Raw genomic sequence first — 19427 nt, 5'->3', positions numbered from 1 at the left:
GTCTGGTTCCTCCAAGAAAGACCTCAAGCAAAAAAGGAAGAAAATATTCAAAATATTCCTAGTATTGCCAGATTTTTTTAAAAAGGAAAATTAAAAACTGATTTTCACTTTCAACCCAATTTACAAAATTCAAAGGGTCGTAAGGACTGTTTGTGACTATACATAAATTAGCTCTTGACTCCCCTCTTCCCCCCACCTCAACTAAAGTTTTTTATGTAATTAGTTTCTGATCCTAGAGCCAGACATATAACATAATATTTTTCAGTAGGATGGCTAACAGTCAAAGGGGCAGTGCAAACCAATTATCAATCTTTATTAGTTATTTCAAAGTCCAAAGATGAGTTTTAAATAATAGTTTTAAGTGTTTGTCAAATATGCTCAAGTAAAAAGCAACAGAGGGTCCTGTGGCACCTTTAAGACTAACAGAAGTATTGCAGCATAAGCTTTCGTGGGTGGATGTCCACTTCATCAGACGCAAGCATTCACCCACGAAAGCTTATGCTGCAATACTTCTGTTAGTCTTAAAGGTGCCACAGGTCCCTCTGTTGCTTTTTACAGATTCAGACTAACACGGCTACCCCTCTGATACTATGCTCAAGTAGTTTACAGTCTTACAATGCACTGTCATACAACCATAATTAAATTCACCACTTTTCAGCAATGTGGTTGAGTTCAGCATTAGAATCAGAAATACCTATTTTCCTTAAGAAGCACTTCTCACCATGAGTGAATTATCTTGCAAACTTTTAAATTCTTGAGCTGAGGCACAGTTTCCTTTAAATCATTTAGTGTCAACAAAAATAATCCGCTATATTAACAAAAATCCCTAAATGAATAAATTGCTAAAATTAAGTAAAGAATTTCTGGGCTATAGGGAAGCAAAATGTAATTGAATGAAATTAACAAAGAGCTAAGGAAAACTAATCAACACAAATTATTTTAAGACACTTGCATTATAAGACTTTTTAAACTCTCTGGAATTAGACTAATCGTACAATGGTTTACTGGTTACAATCATTACTACCTGAATAGGTATTTTCCTGTTTCATGTATGCTTTATTAGCTTATCTGTAAACACAATAACTATTTCAACTGATTGCTTTCATTCACATCAGTGTCACTTTTCATAAGTGCTTGTAACCATCTGCTAATACATAAGTGCAGTAACAACTTAGTTCATTTTGAGGGGAAATAGCACAGAGTGTCAAAGGGTCTCACTCAAGTTACATACGCACACTTACCTTAAATCAGACTGCAAGCTTATAAAGAAATCAGAGGAATCAATCTCCTTTGACTTCCGGTTCAGGATTCAAACCATGTTAAATAGATGGGGCAAGTTATCTTGTATTCCCCAATAGAACTTAAACTGGTTTTGTTGGAAAACTAAGATGGTTCAAGTACCAATATAATTAAAACATGCCACAAAAACTCCACAGCTCAGTATCCAGATGGCGCGCGTGCGTGTGTGTGTGTTCTATTCAGAAACACCAGATGCTGTTTGGCCTAAATACCTGGGGTGGAAACCTGGCCCTATTGAAGTCAACTGGAGCTCTGCCATGGACTTTAACAGGACCAAGATTTCATCTGTTTTTATTAAAAGAGGCTTTTCTGTCCATTTCTTATTGGAATGCAAAATGTCTTAAGGTATATTCTGATATAATATGAAGTGTTTAATTTTTACAATAGTTTCTAGAGCTCTCTGGTAGTCAGAAAAGGGCAACTGCAATGTGGTATTAAGAGATATTCCAATCATCAAGCCTATAGTCCAAAGTTGTGTAAATATCCTCAACAATTTAAAATACATACATACAAATACATACTACTTAATGTAGGTTCTCTTGGTCCAATAATATTCCAGTCAAGATGCCTGGTAATACAATTTCCTAGTAGCAGGTGGAGAAAATGAAAAGCAAAACTTTGGGAAACCATCCCTTTACAATATGAACTGCCCCAGCTGAATAAATGCTTTTGAAAGCTGTCAAACAGGGAAAACCATCAAATGGAAGGAAAAAAACCATCAAAAATGAACATTCTAAGTAAAAGGCTAGAAGGCAGAGACACAAACCTGACTGCATTCATCATCAGAACTGCTCACACTAAAACCACGAGAAAAACATATGAAACAATCTTTAAATAAAATATTAAAAGAAACACCTTTGACCACAGAGGGTGCTCCCAAAGAACCTCATTCTGCATCATCAGAACAAACTTGGTATCTGGATTAGCCTAAGGGGAAATAAGTGTGACCCATATCCAAATAAGCCAGTCCAGACACCAGGGAACTGCCCTAAAAGTACATAAGGCTAGAACAGACATAGGGTGAGTATATAAAATGAGCGTGCGACAACTGTGTGCAGGGTCCGCCTACCACAGCATGTGCTGGGACATATATAAAAGTTGTAGCAACAGAAGGAAAAAAAGAATGCATGCAAAGCCAGATAGCAGCGCCACAGTTTTCAAGAAGCCTTCTTTCTGCCCATGAAGGTAGCCACTGCCCTGGTACAGAGCATGCTGATGAACATAAGAACAGCCATACTGGATCAGACCAAAGGTCCATCTAGTCCAGTATCCTCTCTTTCAACAGTGGCCAATGCCAGGTGCCCCAGAGGGAATGAACAGAACATGTAATCAAGTGATCCATCCCCTGTCACTCATTCCCAGCCTCTGGCAAACAGAGGCTAGGGACACCATCCCTGTCTAGCTTGGCGAATAGCCATTGATGGACCTATTCTCCATGAATTTATCTAGCTCTTTTTTTAACCCTGCTATAATCTTGGCCTTCACAACATCCTCTGGCAAGGAGTTCCACAGGTTGACTGTGCGTTGTGTGAAGAAATACTTCCTTTTGTTTGTTTCGAACCTGCTGCCTGGGTATATTCTTGGCAACATAGGCATCCCTGACGGAATCTCAGATCTGGTTATAGAAACTATAGACATTTTAGGAAACCAGTATTTTCATTCAAATTCATAGCCTTCTCATGTTTAGTGTGGATTAGTATCTCAGTTTTGTTTCTGGGAGAGAAAAGATAGCTAAAAGGAACTAAGAAGGCAAACACTAGAGGTAGTGTCTTCACCAGGTTGTCTAGTAAGTTAAGTACCTGCAGGGAGAAGGGTCTCTAGGGGTACATGTACACTGCAGCTGGGAGCAAGCCTCCTAGTGCGGGTAGACAGACTCAGCAGCACTGCTTGAGCTAGCATGCTAACAATAACAGTACAGACATTGTGGCTCGTGCAGCAGCTCGAGCTCTCGTGCTCCCCCCACCCCATTCCTGCCAACCAAGTCTGAGTTTGGGTAGCTAGCCCAAGCCTCTGCTGGAGCCACAATGTCCACACACAATTTTTAAGGCACTAGCTTGAGCCCCACTAGCATGAGTCTATCTACCTGGGCTGGGAGGCTCATTCCCAGCAGCACTGTAGACACACTAACTGTTCAACTCACATGGTTGAGGAGATGGCCACTAAAATATCATTTTAGGATCAGAAATCTTTCCAGTATCTAGCATATGGACTGAAAAGGAGAAACCATGAAAGCATTCAGGATAAGGTAAGGCATGCTAGGAATTGTAAGTCTGGTTTGAGCTTGTCACCTTTGTTAAGAAACTGGGATAATTCTTCAGTGGTACTCAGCCAGAGGGATGTTTTTACCCATCAGATGGCCACAGCTTGAACCTACAGGCAACTAGCAAACTTATTGCCTCTTTTGGAGGTAAGTTAGGAACTTCAAGATGAAACAAATACAAGGGTTTCTTTGTGCAGTAGGTCCCCAAAACACCCGAAAGCACATCAGCACAAGTAGTAACTTATCACAAATGTAGCACAGTGCATATTCCCTACTCCCAAAAAACTCCCATCCCCTACAGCTTTGGAGGAGAAAAACACTGGCCACAGGAAAACAGATCCTGCCTGAGGAAGATGGATGGCATAAACTGAGGATTAGGTTTATGAGAACTAGATAGAGATGTCTCCTGGACCACTTTGGAACTACCAGAGCAATCTTTATCCATTGATGTGGATATTTTCTGGAGGACCTTCTCTATTCATCAGATGGAAATTTCAGAAAAGGTGGGGGAGTTGCCAGAAAAGGTGGGGGAGTTGCATTGTATGTAAGAGAGGAGTATGACTGCTCAGAGCTCCGGTATGATACTGCAGAAAAACCTGAGAGTCTCTGGATAAAGTTGAGAAGTGGGAGCAACAAGGGTGATGTCGTGGTTGGAGTCTGCTATAGACCACCAGACCAGGGGGATGAGGTGGACGAGGCTTTCTTCTGGCAACTAGCAGAAGTTGCTAGATCGCAGGCCCTGGTTCTCATGGGAGACTTTAATCACCCTGATATCTGCTGGGAGAGCAATACAGCGGTGCACAGGCAATCCAGGAAATTTTTGGATAGTGTAGGGGACAATTTCCTGGTGCAAGTGCTGGAGGAACCAACTAGGGGCAAAGCTTTTCTTGACCTGCTGCTCACAAACAGGGAAGAACTAGTAGGGGAAGCAAAAGTGGATGGGAACCTGGGAGGCAGTGACCATGAGATGGTCGAGTTCAGGATCCTGACACAAGGAAGAAAGGAGAGCAGCAGAATATGGACCCTGGACTTCAGAAAAGCAGACTTTGACTCCCTCAGGGAACAGATGGGCAGGATCCCCTGGGAGAATAACATGAAGGGCAAAGGGGTCCAGGAGAGCTGGCTGTATTTTAAAGAATCCTTATTGAGGTTGCAGGAACAAACCATCCCGATGTGTAGAAAGAATAGTAAATATGGCAGGCGACCAGCTTGGCTCAACAGTGAAATCCTTGCTGATCTTAAACGCAAAAAAGAGGCTTATAAGAAGTGGAAGATTGGACAAATGACCAGGGAGGAGTATAAAAATATTGCTCAGGCGTGCAGGAGTGAAATCAGGAAGGCCAAATCACACTTGGAGTTGCAGTTAGCAAGAGATGTTAAGAGTAACAAGAAGGGTTTCTTCAGGTATGTTAGCAACAAGAAGAAAATCAAGGACAGTGTGGGCCCCTTACTGAATGAGGGAGGCAACCTAGTGACCGAGGATGTGGAAAAAGCTAATGTACTCAATGATTTTTTTGCCTCTGTCTTCACGCACAAGGTCAGCTCCCAGATTGCTGCACTGGGCAGTACAGCATGGGGAGAAGGTGACCAGCCCTCTGTGGAGAAAGAAGTGGTTCGGGACTATTTAGAAAAACTGGACGTGCACAAGTCCATGGGGCCGGATGCGCTGCATCCGAGGGTGCTAAAGGAGTTGGCGGGTGAGATTGCAGAGCCATTAGCCATTATTTTTGAAAACTCATGGCGATCGGGGGAGGTCCCAGATGACTGGAAAAAGGCTAATGTAGTGCCCATCTTTAAAAAAGGGAAGAAGGAGGATCCGGGGAACTACAGGCCAGTCAGCCTCACCTCAGTCCCTGGAAAAATTATGGAGCAGGTCCTCAAGGAATCAATTATGAAACATTTAGAGGAAAGGAAAGTGATCAGGAACAGTCAGCATGGATTCACGAAGGGGAAGTCGTGCCTGACTAACCTAATTGCCTTCTATGATGAGATAACTGGCTCTGTGGATGAGGGGAAAGCAGTGGATGTGTTATTTCTTGACTTTAGCAAAGCTTTTGATACTGTCTCCCACAGTATTCTTGCCACCAAGTTAAAGAAGTATGGGCTGGATGAATGGACTGTAAGGTGGATAGAAAGCTGGCTAGATCGTCGGGCTCAACGGGTAGTGATCAATGGCTCCATGTCTAGTTGGCAGCCGGTTTCAAGTGGAGTGCCCCAAGGGTTGGTCCTGGGGCCGGTTTTGTTTAATATCTTTATTAATGATCTGGAGGATGGTGTGGACTGCACTCTCAGCAAGTTTGCAGATGACACTAAACTAGGAGGCGTGGTAGATACACTAGAGGGTAGGGATCGGATACAGAGGGACCTAGACAAATTAGAGGATTGGGCCGAAAAAAACCTGATGAGGTTCAACAAGGACAAGTGCAGAGTCCTGCACTTAGGACGGAAGAATCCCATGCACTGCTACAGACTAGGGACCGAATGGCTAGGTAGCAGTTCTGCTGAAAAGGACCTAGGGGTCACAGTGGACGAGAAGCTGGATATGAGTCAACAGTGTGCTCTTGTTGCCAAGAAGGCTAACGGCATTTTGGGCTGTATAAGTAGGGGCATTGCCAGCAGATCGAGGAACGTGATCGTTCCCCTTTATTCGACATTGGTGAGGCCTCATCTGGAATACTGTGTCCAGTTTTGGGCCCCACACTACAAGAAGGATGTGGAAAAATTGGAAAGAGTCCAGCGGAGGGCAACAAAAATGATTAGGGGTCTGGAGCATATGACTTATGAGGAGAGGCTGAGAGAACTGGGATTGTTTAGTCTCCAGAAGAGAAGAATGAGGGGGGATTTGATAGCAGCCTTCAACTACCTGAAGGGGGGTTCCAAAGAGGATGGAGCTCGGCTGTTCTCAGTGGTGGCAGATGATAGAACAAGGAGCAATGATCTCAAGTTGCGGTGGGGGAAGTCCAGGTTGGATATCAGGAAAAACTATTTCACTAGGAGGGTGGTGAAACACTGGAATGCGTTACCTAGGGAGGTGGTGGAGTCTCCTTCCTTGGAGGTTTTTAAGGCCCGGCTTGACAAAGCCCTGGCTGGGATGATTTAGCTGGGAATTGGTCCTGCTTTGAGCAGGGGGTTGGACTAGATGACCTCTTGAGGTCCCTTCCAACTCTGATATTCTATGAAATGGCATATGCCTGTTTGAAGTCACATGGGTGAAGGTATGGACAACCACAGATAGAGCATTGAGCTGGGTGACTACTATGTCACTTGCACCTACATTTCCCATCATTATCAAGGAAGCTCACCACATGACAGTTCCCACTCTAAGTCACTCTGGCTGAGGCTCAGACTCTCCAGACCATGGTGTTCCAATAGCTCTGTGATTATAGCAAAATGACAGACACTCCATCACAAGACTGGTGATGGGTGCTCAAGAACGTAGCCAAGTTCCCAGTTACAGCAGCACATGAGGTGGGATGGCTCGCTTCTGATTGCCTTTATAACCCAGCATGAGCTTCCAGGAAGGACCAAACTGCATTGACAATTTGGGTGATACCTGCAAATGATTTTGCTTGTATTAGGTAGCTGTCTAGATATGGATGGTCATATAAGTGCTATCCTTTGGATAGAAGCCTAAACACCATTTGATAGCCCACTAACAATGCTGTCAGTTTAAAGTGCCACAGTGACCCCCAAATCCACTGTGCTGAACAGTGGTCTGCTCCTGTGCTGGTATCCATTGGCACCTTAACAGGATTGACACCTCCCCCAGTCAGACAAGCATGTGGGAATCATGGTGCCCAAGTAAAACAGCGACTTGCAAGAAGAGAACTTTGAAATGGGAAGGAACAAATATAATTGCACCAAGGTAAATTTCATGACGTAGCTAAGTGAAACATTCAGCAGCAAAGTCTGACAAGGGAGTCCATGCCTGGGCAAACACCTGGAGCCCCTTTTGGTCCTAGCTCCCCTTAAGAGTTCAATGTGAGTGGTTGAGTCCTTACTGAACTGTACCTTCTCCCCCAGCATGTGCTGAAAGTGACATACTGAGTAAATGTAGGGTAAGAGACTACTTGCTACAATTGCTTGAGCTGCACAAATCCTCATCTGAGATTGCCAAAGAGTTTTGATCCATAATTGAGCCATGAGTAGCAAAAACACAAGTTAGCTGAAACTGCTTTGTTTTAAAGGATTTCAGAACACTGTACCCTGTTGTACTAGAAGTTTAGCCTGAAACATTGGACACATCCTGGTTCCACTGGAGAAGCAAAAGTACTTCAATTCACTAGAAAAAAGTCAGCTTAGGACAATGGGGAAGTATTTAAAAACCAAAGTTGTCAACAGGTATGTAAGTTGAGAGGGAGACCCTTTATATGGTTAGGCTCTCTTTGTTAAAATGAGTTCTAGAGCCAGCAAGTATAGCTATGATTGAACATGAGCAGGTTTAAAGTGACTGGCAGACTGTTGGGTTTTGGGGTTCTGTGCTTGTGCAAATCAATATTCAAACAACTTGCCGTACAAAATAGACTAGGATAATATTCAGAAGGCTGCCCCTGAAAAAGGATTTATTTTTTCCACTGCATGAGCATGTTCACAACAGGACAGAAAAGTCAGAAGAACTGCTGGACTTAGTGTTCTGTTAACAGAGAGAGGATCTAGCAACATCCTGGGAGCCACATGCTGTCTGTCCTCATTTGCCCAAGGTTCCTTCCGCTGGTTCCCGTGGCTCCAGGCCACTAAAAGAATTGGGTACTCACTATCCACTTGGACAGTAATCACTGCCTCTGAAAGGTAGCAAGAAAAATAGGTGAATGACTGTACAGAAAATTCAAGGGACTCTCACAAGTGAACCCTTAACTAATATTGACTAAATCCACGGCTAAAAACCTGATAGTCAGAACTCCACAGCTCAAATGGAGGTGCAAATTATTCACCTGCATGAAGATGGGAACTCAGCTGGTATGAACTGTTGGGCTAATCCATGTTGTATAGCTAACATCAAAGTTTTGTTTTCCTATCTTCATCATACTGTCCACTCTCTAGACTGGTATATTTGGGCTGAAGAGAAAAAATTAAATAAAGATCTACCCTCTTGACAGTAGTATGCAGATTAGGATGTGGAACATAAATGAAACTTGAATACATGACTACAAGAATTCCAAAGATGTTTTACATTACCTTATTCAACTGGGAACCTTCTGAGTAATTTAATTACTTACCATTTACATTAGCCATAAAGCAGTTTACTAACTTTGAAAGTCTACTTTAGTCATGCATTCACTCAAGACCTATTCCTCAGATCAGGCTTCCAGATGGGGAACTATTGGTAAAATGGCAGCTTCCAATGAGAAAATTCCAAGAGAGAAATAGTGATACTAATGGCATTTCTATAAACCGTTTTGAAAATTCATTTTTAATGTATACATTCTTCAGTAAATATTTTCATAAGGTTTTTCTACTGTAAGTTTTCCTTTAAGTTTATGAAAGGAGATGTCAGAAATACAGTTTTCATCCACCTTGAACCAACTTGCAGGTTGCGAGCTTTGTAACAAAGCACTAGGAATTCTGTACATTTTCCCTAAAAGAAAAAAAGAAATTAAACCATGCAACAACTATCCACTTATACATCACAACCACAATTTCTGTAAAGTTGTGTATATAAACCATTTGGGAAATATTACAAGGAACAATACATTAGATTCAATTATGAAAACATTCCACAACATTCAGCAAAATGAGCATCTTAATTTCTTTAAACTGTATTGTTTTCTCTCTCTGCTCCAGGTGTACAGTTATCATTAAGACTATTCATTACTTGGGTAAAAGAAAAGCAATAAGTAGATATTTTTAAACCTCCATTCACAGACAAGTTTCATCTTCCTTTGGGGCCATTTTTGTCAAATAAGATTAGTGTCCAATTTTCCAAGACAATCAATCCATATACTTCCTAGTGAAAAAATGACTGGGAGTGCTGCTAAGTGGACGGCATTCTGAAGTTAAGACTGGGCAGAAGAAAATTAATGTGCATAAATTAGGAACAGCAGTTTGTTTAGCAGCAAGTCTGATTTATTTGCAACAAGTTTTATTAAGATGTCAAGTGATTCAAGGACTTATTTGGCAACCCTAAGCAGTCACCTCCCTCTGTCAAGAGAGACGAAAAAATATAACACTTAAGTCATTCAATTTTTAAAGTGTTTTTGGGAAACATCATTACTTAAGGTCCTCAAACCCCTCCTCAGAATGCCACTTCTAGCCAAGTGTAGAGACTGGGAACCATGCAAAACAGTTTTGGACATTCACTATAAACCTAAATTTAAAACAAGTAAAGTATTTGTCACACTTACTAAAAAAAGCAAGCAAAATGGAAATGTTATCTACAAGCAATAGCACTTTACATGATTTAATTTTTAACATTCCCTTTTTAAAAATTCCTGTGGAAAACTGTATTTCAGTTCAGTTTACATGGAATCCTGGATAGGCATCAAGGCTTAAACGTTACTCCCTTCCAGTAAATAAAACAATATTATCAATTTGCTCAATTTATTTTAAACAAATCAACTTAGAAATGTCATTGAATTAAACAAAACTTTTGAACATATAAACACATTTGCCATGTTCTTGACATAGGTATTGATACCTGTATAAGTTAGTATTCATTTATTAGGAAAGCGTCAATTAGTAAGGCATGTCTTCAGTACAATTAAAATCAGCTTGTTTCTTTAACTATTCTTGTCTTGCACGTAAATACTATCAAACTGCAGTCCTGTATAAGAGAATAGTGGATGGCTGATCAGTACCATTGGTTACAGCTTCATTTCTTTGCCACACAAAAACCAACAAAATCAATCACATGAAATAAATCATGGCTCTTTACCAGAATTCAATAAGTGATGTTAATTATGGTCCTTATCAAACACAAGCTTGGAAAGGCTATTTACAGTGTACATGGCTGAGCATGCACATTTATAGATAAAAAGAAACCTGCCAGTTTGATACGATGCAATTACACAGTGCCTGAAAATAAGGACAATTCTCAAACACCATTTTAATCAACAGTTTCAAGTGGGAAATATTCTTTATTTTACAACTGCTACACTTGCATGGAATTTCTTATAAAAACACTAATCCCCTTCAAGAAGTCTAGATGCATATTCTACAGACTACAGGTTAAGGCAGTAAAAAAAATGTATTCCTGATAATTGGTGGTCTTGACAATGTCAATTAAAGCTGTCTGAAGCCATTCTTTCATTCTCCACCAAATCCTTAAAGTCCTGTACAGTTAGTGAATGAAAACAGCTGATCAAAGAGAAAGGTAATTAATAAATGATAAGGGGAAAGGAAAATATGAATTTTATTTTAAGAGTCTAAAAATGATCAGGGATGAGTTTTAAATGAGTCAACCTACCAACCCAAAAAAAAAAAAAAAAAAAAAAGGAATACAGGATAAAGTAGAAAACAATAGAACTGATTTTATGCACATTGCCACATTCTTAATTAAAATATACTGTTACTTTGAACAATTCAAGTAATGTAATAGAGGCTATCAAAAATAACTTCATGAACCATACTCAAGTTTCAGCAATCACATTCTCAGCCTTTTAGCCCACCAATTTTTATTTTCTTTAACTTTTTATAATAAACCATGAAGGTTGAACTGTACAAATGGATTTTTATTTAATGATTTTATTTGCACTTGTGATTCCTTTAATGGTTAGCATGCTTGGCTAACCAGCATATTGTAAAAATATGGCAGATTATGTATTTAATCAAAGCACTTTGATTTAGGCATGAAGCAAAATCAAATGGTAGATCTCAGTTTCTTATGCATCACTCAAAAGAGATGCAAGAAACACCATCTATTTTATAGACAACTATTTTACAGACAACCCTTTCTTAAAAAAAAATCAATACTTTATTCCCAGCTGCAGATGAGATAGGGCATAATCTGTTGTAAACAGGGTACTGTGTTGTAAAACCAGGTTTTTTATTTTATTTTATTTTTTTTTAAAGATCTTTCCCTTACAGTGGGAAAAAAAGACTCTTCAAAGCATCTTCCAGCACTGTAGCACTTTCTGCTGCTCTCTATCACAATTTCCTTTGATTCCTTTTTAAAGATGGTCGTGTTCACAGCAGTTCTGTTTTAAAAATCAGTTGAAATATATAAAATTCTGTACATGTTCACAAATTATTGCATAAACAGCATAATCTTCATGACAGCGTTTCACCAACACACGTCCATCTCAGGAATTTCACGTTTCCCTTCTTGCTTTTTTCTTCTTTTTAACTTGTTTTGGGGACTCCCAGCTATCTTCAGACTTGGCTAAAAAAGTTGTAACAAAAAATAAAATGAAACCCATGTAAAAGGTTCAGGACATTTATGCACAATTCGCTTCAAAAATATTAATTCAGTACATTTCACATTAATATAAGATGAAGTTATGCAGAAATATAGCATGTACTGTTTAAGCCGTTTTTGCAAAGTTCTACTCCCCACCCCACCCCCACAGGGCAAGTACAATTTGATCAGCCATGCAAAAGATGACAACTTAAATTTAAAATAGTCTATTGCTTAAATTCCTCTCACATGATGGGCTCTGGTTTTGTGCTTTAAAACATTTAGGAATCTTTCAAATTATTACACAACAGTAAGCTACAAAAGGGCTGAAAAGCTAAGTTAGGATTCTCTAAATTTTTAGTATTCAAGTGACAGTGGTCTAGTGTATTAGCTTGTTCTTTTCTAGACACTTTAAATACACAAATCACAATCTCACTGTCACCTTGTACTCTCCCCCTCCACATCTGTTGTATCCATCTGTTGGCTCCCTTCATATACTTACATTGCAAGCTCTTTGAGGTAGGAACCACCTTTTTGATACATATGAGTACAGTACCTAGAAGAACAGGTTCCTGATCCCTGGTTTGGGGCCACTAGGTACTAATTAGCACAATGCAAACAAAAACCATACCACCACCAATAGTTTAGGCTGAGGTGCATATGGCAGAAAGCCATATGCCACATCCACCTGCCCAGTACCCAGCTACTCCCATGTTATTACTTGCTCTTTCATGACTACTACAATTCACTGAAACATTCTGAACTACAATCTATCACTGATGCATTAATACTCAAATTTGCTCAATCCAAAGGGGAAAAAAAAATATTCAACTGTTAATGTTTTTCAACAAGGCTGGTCCTTAAACACTATAGAGATTGGCCCCTTACAAATTCCAAAATAGAAATGATAATCAAGACTAATAGCACTTCTTACAGTTAGTAACAAGACAGGTCGGTGTTGTACAAGCTTTTCATATAAGTCTGCCAAAGATCTTAGTCATAACACGAATCTCCAGTTCTCACTTTAGTAAGCAAAATTTACCAAGTATGCTGAATTGTTCATATTCCAACAGCTCGATACAAGCGTCCAGTAGGGACTCGAAAATGCTAGGCACCAGTTTCATTTGTGATACAAAAAAGATTTGAATCCAGGTTTCCATACAGCAAAAAGCTAGTGCATTTGCCAAATACAGGTCTTCCTTCTCTCTCCTCCCTGCACCCAGCAGATGGTTAAATACTCCTCCAGTTATTAAGGATGTAAATTTAACAGAAAAAAAGTCAGCATGATTTGATCTTCATACTGAGTGTTACTTACTTTGTGGAGGAGGCACACTATTTTGCTTAATATTGGGACTGGAAACATCTGTCTCTTGTAGCATCTGTGGCACTTGGGAAGAGATCTTGTCAGAATCACTCTCTGATACAATTACAGATGGCTCAGTAGAAACAGCAAGTGGAGGAGTCTCCTCAGGCTATTTTGAAAAATATTTTTTTGATTAATTTGGTAAAGTATAGATTATATAACATTAAGAATTGTTTAAGCACTGGCATTTCTGGTTGAATACTTACAGGTCTTCTGAAAGGATAATACTGAAAACAAATCTAAACTATGATTAATGTCTTGTCAAATTTTACTAACAGAGTCATAAGATCATGGCTGCCCTCTAGTGAAAAAAATGAATTAGTTTGAATAAATGTTTAAGGGGATACTAGGCCATTTCATTCCTCTAGTCAAAGAGATTGGGGTGAGGAGAAAGGAAAAATAACCCAAAGGATAGAAAGAATTTGATCTCGTTTACAAGAATGTATTTATTACAGCTGCATAGTGCACTGTGAAATATTACACACTTTTTATTTCATAGTAATGCAATTGATCATTTAAGCAGGACTACGCATAACTCCAATTACTACAAGGTTCATAAGATCTCACATTCTACAGTAATCAGAAAGTGTCTAGTTAATGTTGCTTAAGTATTCACAATACCATGTCTGTACAGTCATATACTAGTACTACAATAACATTACATACTTGCAAAATTTGTAAGAGGTTAATGGTGACCACTGTATAACGGCCTAATGGAAAGATACTTTATAGCGTTATCCCATTAGCTACATTATAGTATTTCAAAGAAGCAAATATAATTACTGCATGCTGTTTTGGAGATACACATGTTCAAATATTGCAGGCAGCACTTGTATTTTAAGTAAAACCGTTTTATGTAACCTGTTTTTATGGCACTTCTTATCTGGATTCAAGCACAATAAAATACAAGCCAAAACACAAAACACAAAAATCAGAAAGGTAGCCACCCCAAACACCAGACAGAACAAAAAGGAATATGGCACAAGAAAAAACTCCAACTTTCAGGGTAAACCACTTGACTAAAAAGGACTTAAATCCTAAGGAGTAGGGGAGAGAATGAGTAAGATGAAGAGACAATGTAGGGTCTCTCTAAAAAGTGGTTACAGATAAGTCCAAGCTGCTTTAGCTTGACGCTACCAAGGCAACCGTCAGACTACCGAGAAAGGGTCTACCTTCAGCCCCATGATGACTGAGTCTAGGGACAAAAACTGATTGTAACGGACAGGCAAGATCATAAACCAAGATCATAAGCCCTATGTCCTACTCAAGATTTTATATCTACTGATTTATATCATGCCCAGTCATGAGATCTGGGCACCTTATAATCAAAAACTTTATGGGAACCTTATAGTAAACTCTTACAAAAAATACCCACATTGCTAAGAATAATTTCTCAGTTATGGAAGTCTTTATATACAAGGATATCCAATTGAATCCGGTAGAATGCCATGAGTTAGAGAAGGTCCCAAAGGATGAGCACGACTGACTCAATTCCATTTTTCAGAGTAGCAGCCGTGTTAGTCTGTATCTGCAAAAAGAACAGGAGTACTTGTGGCACCTTAGAGACTAACAATTCCATTTGCTATCGTGAGTAGCAAGTAAGGGTACATCTACCTAAAAAACACACCTGCAGCAGAGCCCAAGGCAATAGACTTGGGCTTGTACTGCAGGGCTAAAACTAGCAATGTAGACGCTTTGGGTGCAGCCTGGGCTCTGAAATTCAGTGAGTGGGGAGAGTCTTGGAGCCCAGTCACCAGCTCAATCCTTAATGTCTAAACTGCTATTTTTAGCCCTGCAGCAAAAGCCCAAGTCAGTTGACCCAGACTCAGCCTCACTGCCCCAGGTCTTTTTTGCTGTGTAGATGTACCCTAAGAGGCCACATTTTGCAGCTTGTTGTAAATCAATTTCAAAGGAAGCCAAACTATGGAGCACCTAGTAATCTAGTCTAGATTTCACAAAGTTATGGATGATGGAGGCAGGTCAGCCTTGCAGACAGGGACTTGTCAGATGGTAATAACCACAATCGTATGTCCAGGCTCAGAAAGCAGGAGGGTTGTCTATTCTCTGACTTATTTTATCAACACCCTCCGTAGTCTCCAGAAAAGACAGGCACATCTGTCAAACTGATTAAAACCATAATCACTACCCTCAGTCTTCTTTTGGATAGAGTTTTAACCAGTTTTCTCATCATAATAAGAGTTACCTAGAAAGTCTGCTCACTGGATGACAGTCAAGAATGAGTTAATAAAATGGGATAGTTATGTAACATCAGCGTACTGATACTCATATCTATTTATTAGGTGTGTGCGCGCACCCCATGCACGGAAGTCGGAAAACTTTTCCCTAGCAGCTACCCGTCGGGCTGGCTGTGGAGCCCCCTGGAGTGGTGCCGATATGGCGCTCTATATAAGGCCCTGCTGGTCCGACCCCCCTTCAGTTCCTTCTTGCCGGCTATTCCAACAGAGCGGAAGGTGGGGGGGAATGGAATAGATACGAGCAACACATCTCAAAGAACAACAGTTACAAAGAGGGGAGTAACCGTTTTTCTTCGAGTGCTTGCTCAGATCAATTCCAGTTAGGTGACTCCCATGCCTTACCTTGGAGGTGGGGTTGGAGTCAAGGTAGTGCCGACTGAAGAATAGCCCTACCGAAGGCCGCATCATCGCGGGATTGCTGGACTATGGCGTAGTGTGACGTGCAGGTATGCACTAAGGCCCATGTGGCAGCCCTGCAGATGTCCTGAAGGGGCACATTTGCCAGAAAGGCCATAGACTATGTCTGAGCCCTTGAGGAGTGAGCCGTAATAGCAGGCGGAGGGACTTTTGCCAGATTGTAGCAGGTACGGATACATGCGGTAATCCATGAAGATATCCACTGGGCAGAGACCGAAGTGCCCTTCTTCCATTCCGCGATGGCGACTAACAGTTGAGTCATCTTACGGAATGACCTGTGCAATCTATATAGAAGGCGAGAGCTCTTCTAACGTCCAGTGAATGAAAACGCTGCTCCCGAAGGTCGGCATGCAGTTTCGGGTAGAAAACCAGCAGGAAAATGACCTGGCTTACATGGAAACGAGATACCACTTTTGCCAGGAAGGCTGGGTGAGGCCTTAGTGGAACTTTATCCTTGTGGAAGATGGTATAAGGTGGTTCACATGTGAGATCTCGTAGTTTAGAAACACGGCGTGCCGAAATAATGGCCACTAGAGAAAGGCGACCTTCCAGGAAAGGTAGAGGAGTGAACAGGAAGCCAGTGGCTCGAAAGGGGGCCCCATCACACAGAAGAGAACCAAGTTCAGGTCCCAGGGTAGCACGAGAGGTTTCCGTCGGGGGATGGATCTTTTCCAAACCTTTCAGGAAGCGCCGCACGACTGGGTGTGCGAACACTAAGTGTCCCGCCGCTCCCGAATGGAATGCTGAAATGACTGTGAAGTGAACCTTAAGGGAATTGAAGGCAAGATGTTGGTCTTTCAAGTGCATCAAGTAGTCCAGGATGCAGGGTATCGGAGCTTGGAGCAGGGATACTTGCCGCTGGGCGTACCAGGTGGAAAACTTTTTCCATTTAGCTTCATAAGTGAGTCTGGTAAAGGGTTTACGGCTTTCCAGGAGTACTTTGAGAAGTACTTTGTGGATCAGCGGAAATGGCGGAAAGGCGTAGAGAAGCTGGCCCGACCACAAGACCAGGAAAGCGTCCGCGATCGAGCCCGGACTGTGACCCCTGAAGGAGCAGAAGGCTGGGCACTTCCTGTTGGTCCGCGAAGCGAACAGGTCGATTCAGGGAAACCCCCAGGTGTGGAAGATCGAGTAGATGATGTCCGGGCGAATCGACCATTTGTGCGTGAGGAAGCATCTGCTCAAGCTGTCTGCCAGCATGTTCTGAACACCCGGCAGGTACGAAGCTTGGAGAGTGATGGAGCGGGCTATGTGGAAGCAGAGCAAGGCCTGACAGGGATTGGAAGGGAATTTCAAATGTAAACAGTCTTTGTTAGCAAGAGTCAGGCTAACTGTAACCCTAATAACGCGAGATTTGTAGAAGCGAGGATTGTGTGAGGCGAGTGGGAAGAACTGTGTGAGAAGTTGTTGCAACCTTGTGTAGATAATATGGAATGTAGACTAGAGTATAAATGAGAAAAATAAGATATCAGGATGACCTATGTATAAACAAAATGCAGCTGATGCTTATTATTGTCTGTAACAAAAGGTATAAATGCTTGCTGTTATTGTTTACTTGTAGAGAGACCTGCCTAGGAGGGGGAGACCCTATGTTCTAGTGCACTCTCTCCCTCTATGCAATTGCTTGAGAATAAAGTATCTGATTTTGCTGCAACTAACCAAAGAGTGAGAAATGACGGTTACTCACCGTTGTAACTGTTGTTCTTCGAGATGTGTTGCTCATATCCATTCCAATTAGGTGTGCGCGCGCCGCGTGCACGATCGTCGGAGAATTTTCTACCCTAGCAACACCGGCGGGTCGGCTGTGGAGCCCCCTAGAGTGGCGCCTTCATGGCGCTGAATATATACCCCAGCCGACCCGGCGCCCCCTCAGTTCCTTCTTGCCGGCTACTCCAACAGTGGGGAAGGGGGGCGGGTTTGGAATGGATATGAGCAACACATCTCGAAGAACAACAGTTACAACGGTGAGTAACCGTCTTTTCTTCTTCGAGTGCTTGCTCATATCCATTCCAATTAGGTGACTCCCAAGCCCAACTTAGGTGGTGGGGTCGGAGTGAGACATTGCTGTGTGCAAAACCGCTGATCCGAATGCAGCATCGTCCCTGGACTGCTGCACTAGTGCATAGTGAGCTGTAAATGTGTGGACTGATGACCAAACCGCAGCTCTACAAATGTCCTGGATCGGAACTTGCGCCAGGAAAGCCGTCGAGGAAGCATGGGCCCTCGTGGAGTGAGCGGTGAGGTGCGGTGCTGAGACACCTGCCAGGTCATAGCAAGTCCGGATGCAAGACGTAATCCAGGAGGATAGGCGTTGTGAGGAGACCGGTAAGCCTTTCATTCGGTCGGCCACTGCAACGAAGAGTTGCGTCGTCTTTCTAAAGTGCCTTGTGCGGTCAATATAGAAAGCCAGGGCCCTGCGTACGTCCAGAGAATGCAAACGTTGATCCTGGCGAGTAGCATGTGGTTTAGGATGAAAGACCGGGAGAAATATATCCTGGTTGATATGAAATGGAGAAACCACCTTAGGGAGAAAGGCAGGATGTGGACGAAGCTGCACTTTATCCTTATGGAAAACTGTGTAAGGGGGCTCGGATGTAAGCGCCCTGAGTTCAGAAACGCGCCTTGCTGAGGTGATGGCTACGAGGAAGGCTGTCTTCCAGGATAGGTACAGAAGTGAACAGGTGGCCAGTGGCTCGAATGGAGGACCTGTGAGCTTGGAGAGAACCAGGTTGAGGTCCCACGTCGGAACGGGCTGACGTTGTTGTGGGTACATCCGGTCTAAGCCCTTGAGGAATCTAACGACCATCGGGTTAGAGAATACCGAGGACGCAAGTTCCCCTGGGTGAAAGGCCGATATAGCGGCCAGGTGAACTCTAATTGAAGATATCGCCAACCCCTGCTGTTTTAGGGAGAGGAGATATTCCAATATGAGAGGAATAGGTGCCTGTAACGGGGACGTGGCTCGTTGTTCGCACCAACAGGAGAACCGCTTCCACTTGGCCAAGTACGTGGCTCGTGTTGAGGGCTTCCTACTGCTCAACAGAATCTGTTGGACCGAGAGTGAGCATTGTTGCTCTGCCTGGGTGAACCATGGAGCAGCCACGCCGTGAGGTGAAGAGATTGCAGGTCGGGGTGACGCAGCCGGCCGTGGTCCTGAGAGATGAGATCTGGACATAATGGAAGCGGGATCGGTGTCTGAACCGAGAGTTCCAACAGTGTGGTGTACCAATGTTGTCTCGGCCATGCTGGAGCGATCAGAATTACCTGTGCCTGGTCTCTGCGCAATTTGAGCAGTACCTTGTGGACCAGAGGAAACGGAGGGAAGGCATAAAACAGGTGGTCTTTCCAGGGAAGGAGAAACGCATCCGAGAGGGAGCCCGGAGCTCGACCTTGCAGGGAGCAGAACACGTGGCACTTCCTGTTGTCTCGAGATGCAAACAGGTCTATCTGGGGAAACCCCCACTTCTGGAAGACTGAATGTATGATGTCCGGACGGATAGA

The 19427-nt window shown here is 42.3% G+C and overlaps 1 protein-coding gene across 3 annotated transcripts in view; it reads right to left on the bottom strand.

The window, feature by feature from the left end:
- Window positions 1–8950: 8950 nt before the first annotated feature.
- Window positions 8951–19427, bottom strand: part of MTDH (metadherin) — a 65396-nt gene continuing 54919 nt past the window's right edge. For all 3 annotated transcript variants that reach the window (XM_008168347.4, XM_008168348.4, XM_042845089.2), the window contains 2 exons: window positions 13207–13363; window positions 8951–11876 (listed from right to left, as the gene is read on the bottom strand). In XM_008168347.4, the coding sequence (XP_008166569.2) occupies window positions 11806–11876; window positions 13207–13363 (228 nt within the window). In that variant the 3' untranslated portion in view covers window positions 8951–11805. The remainder of the gene's footprint in view (window positions 11877–13206; window positions 13364–19427) is intronic.

The sequence above is a fragment of the Chrysemys picta genome, chromosome 2, assembly GCF_011386835.1.
Source record: "Chrysemys picta bellii isolate R12L10 chromosome 2, ASM1138683v2, whole genome shotgun sequence".
NCBI lineage: Eukaryota > Metazoa > Chordata > Testudines > Emydidae > Chrysemys > Chrysemys picta.
This window is presented reverse-complemented; position numbering and strand designations above follow the sequence as displayed.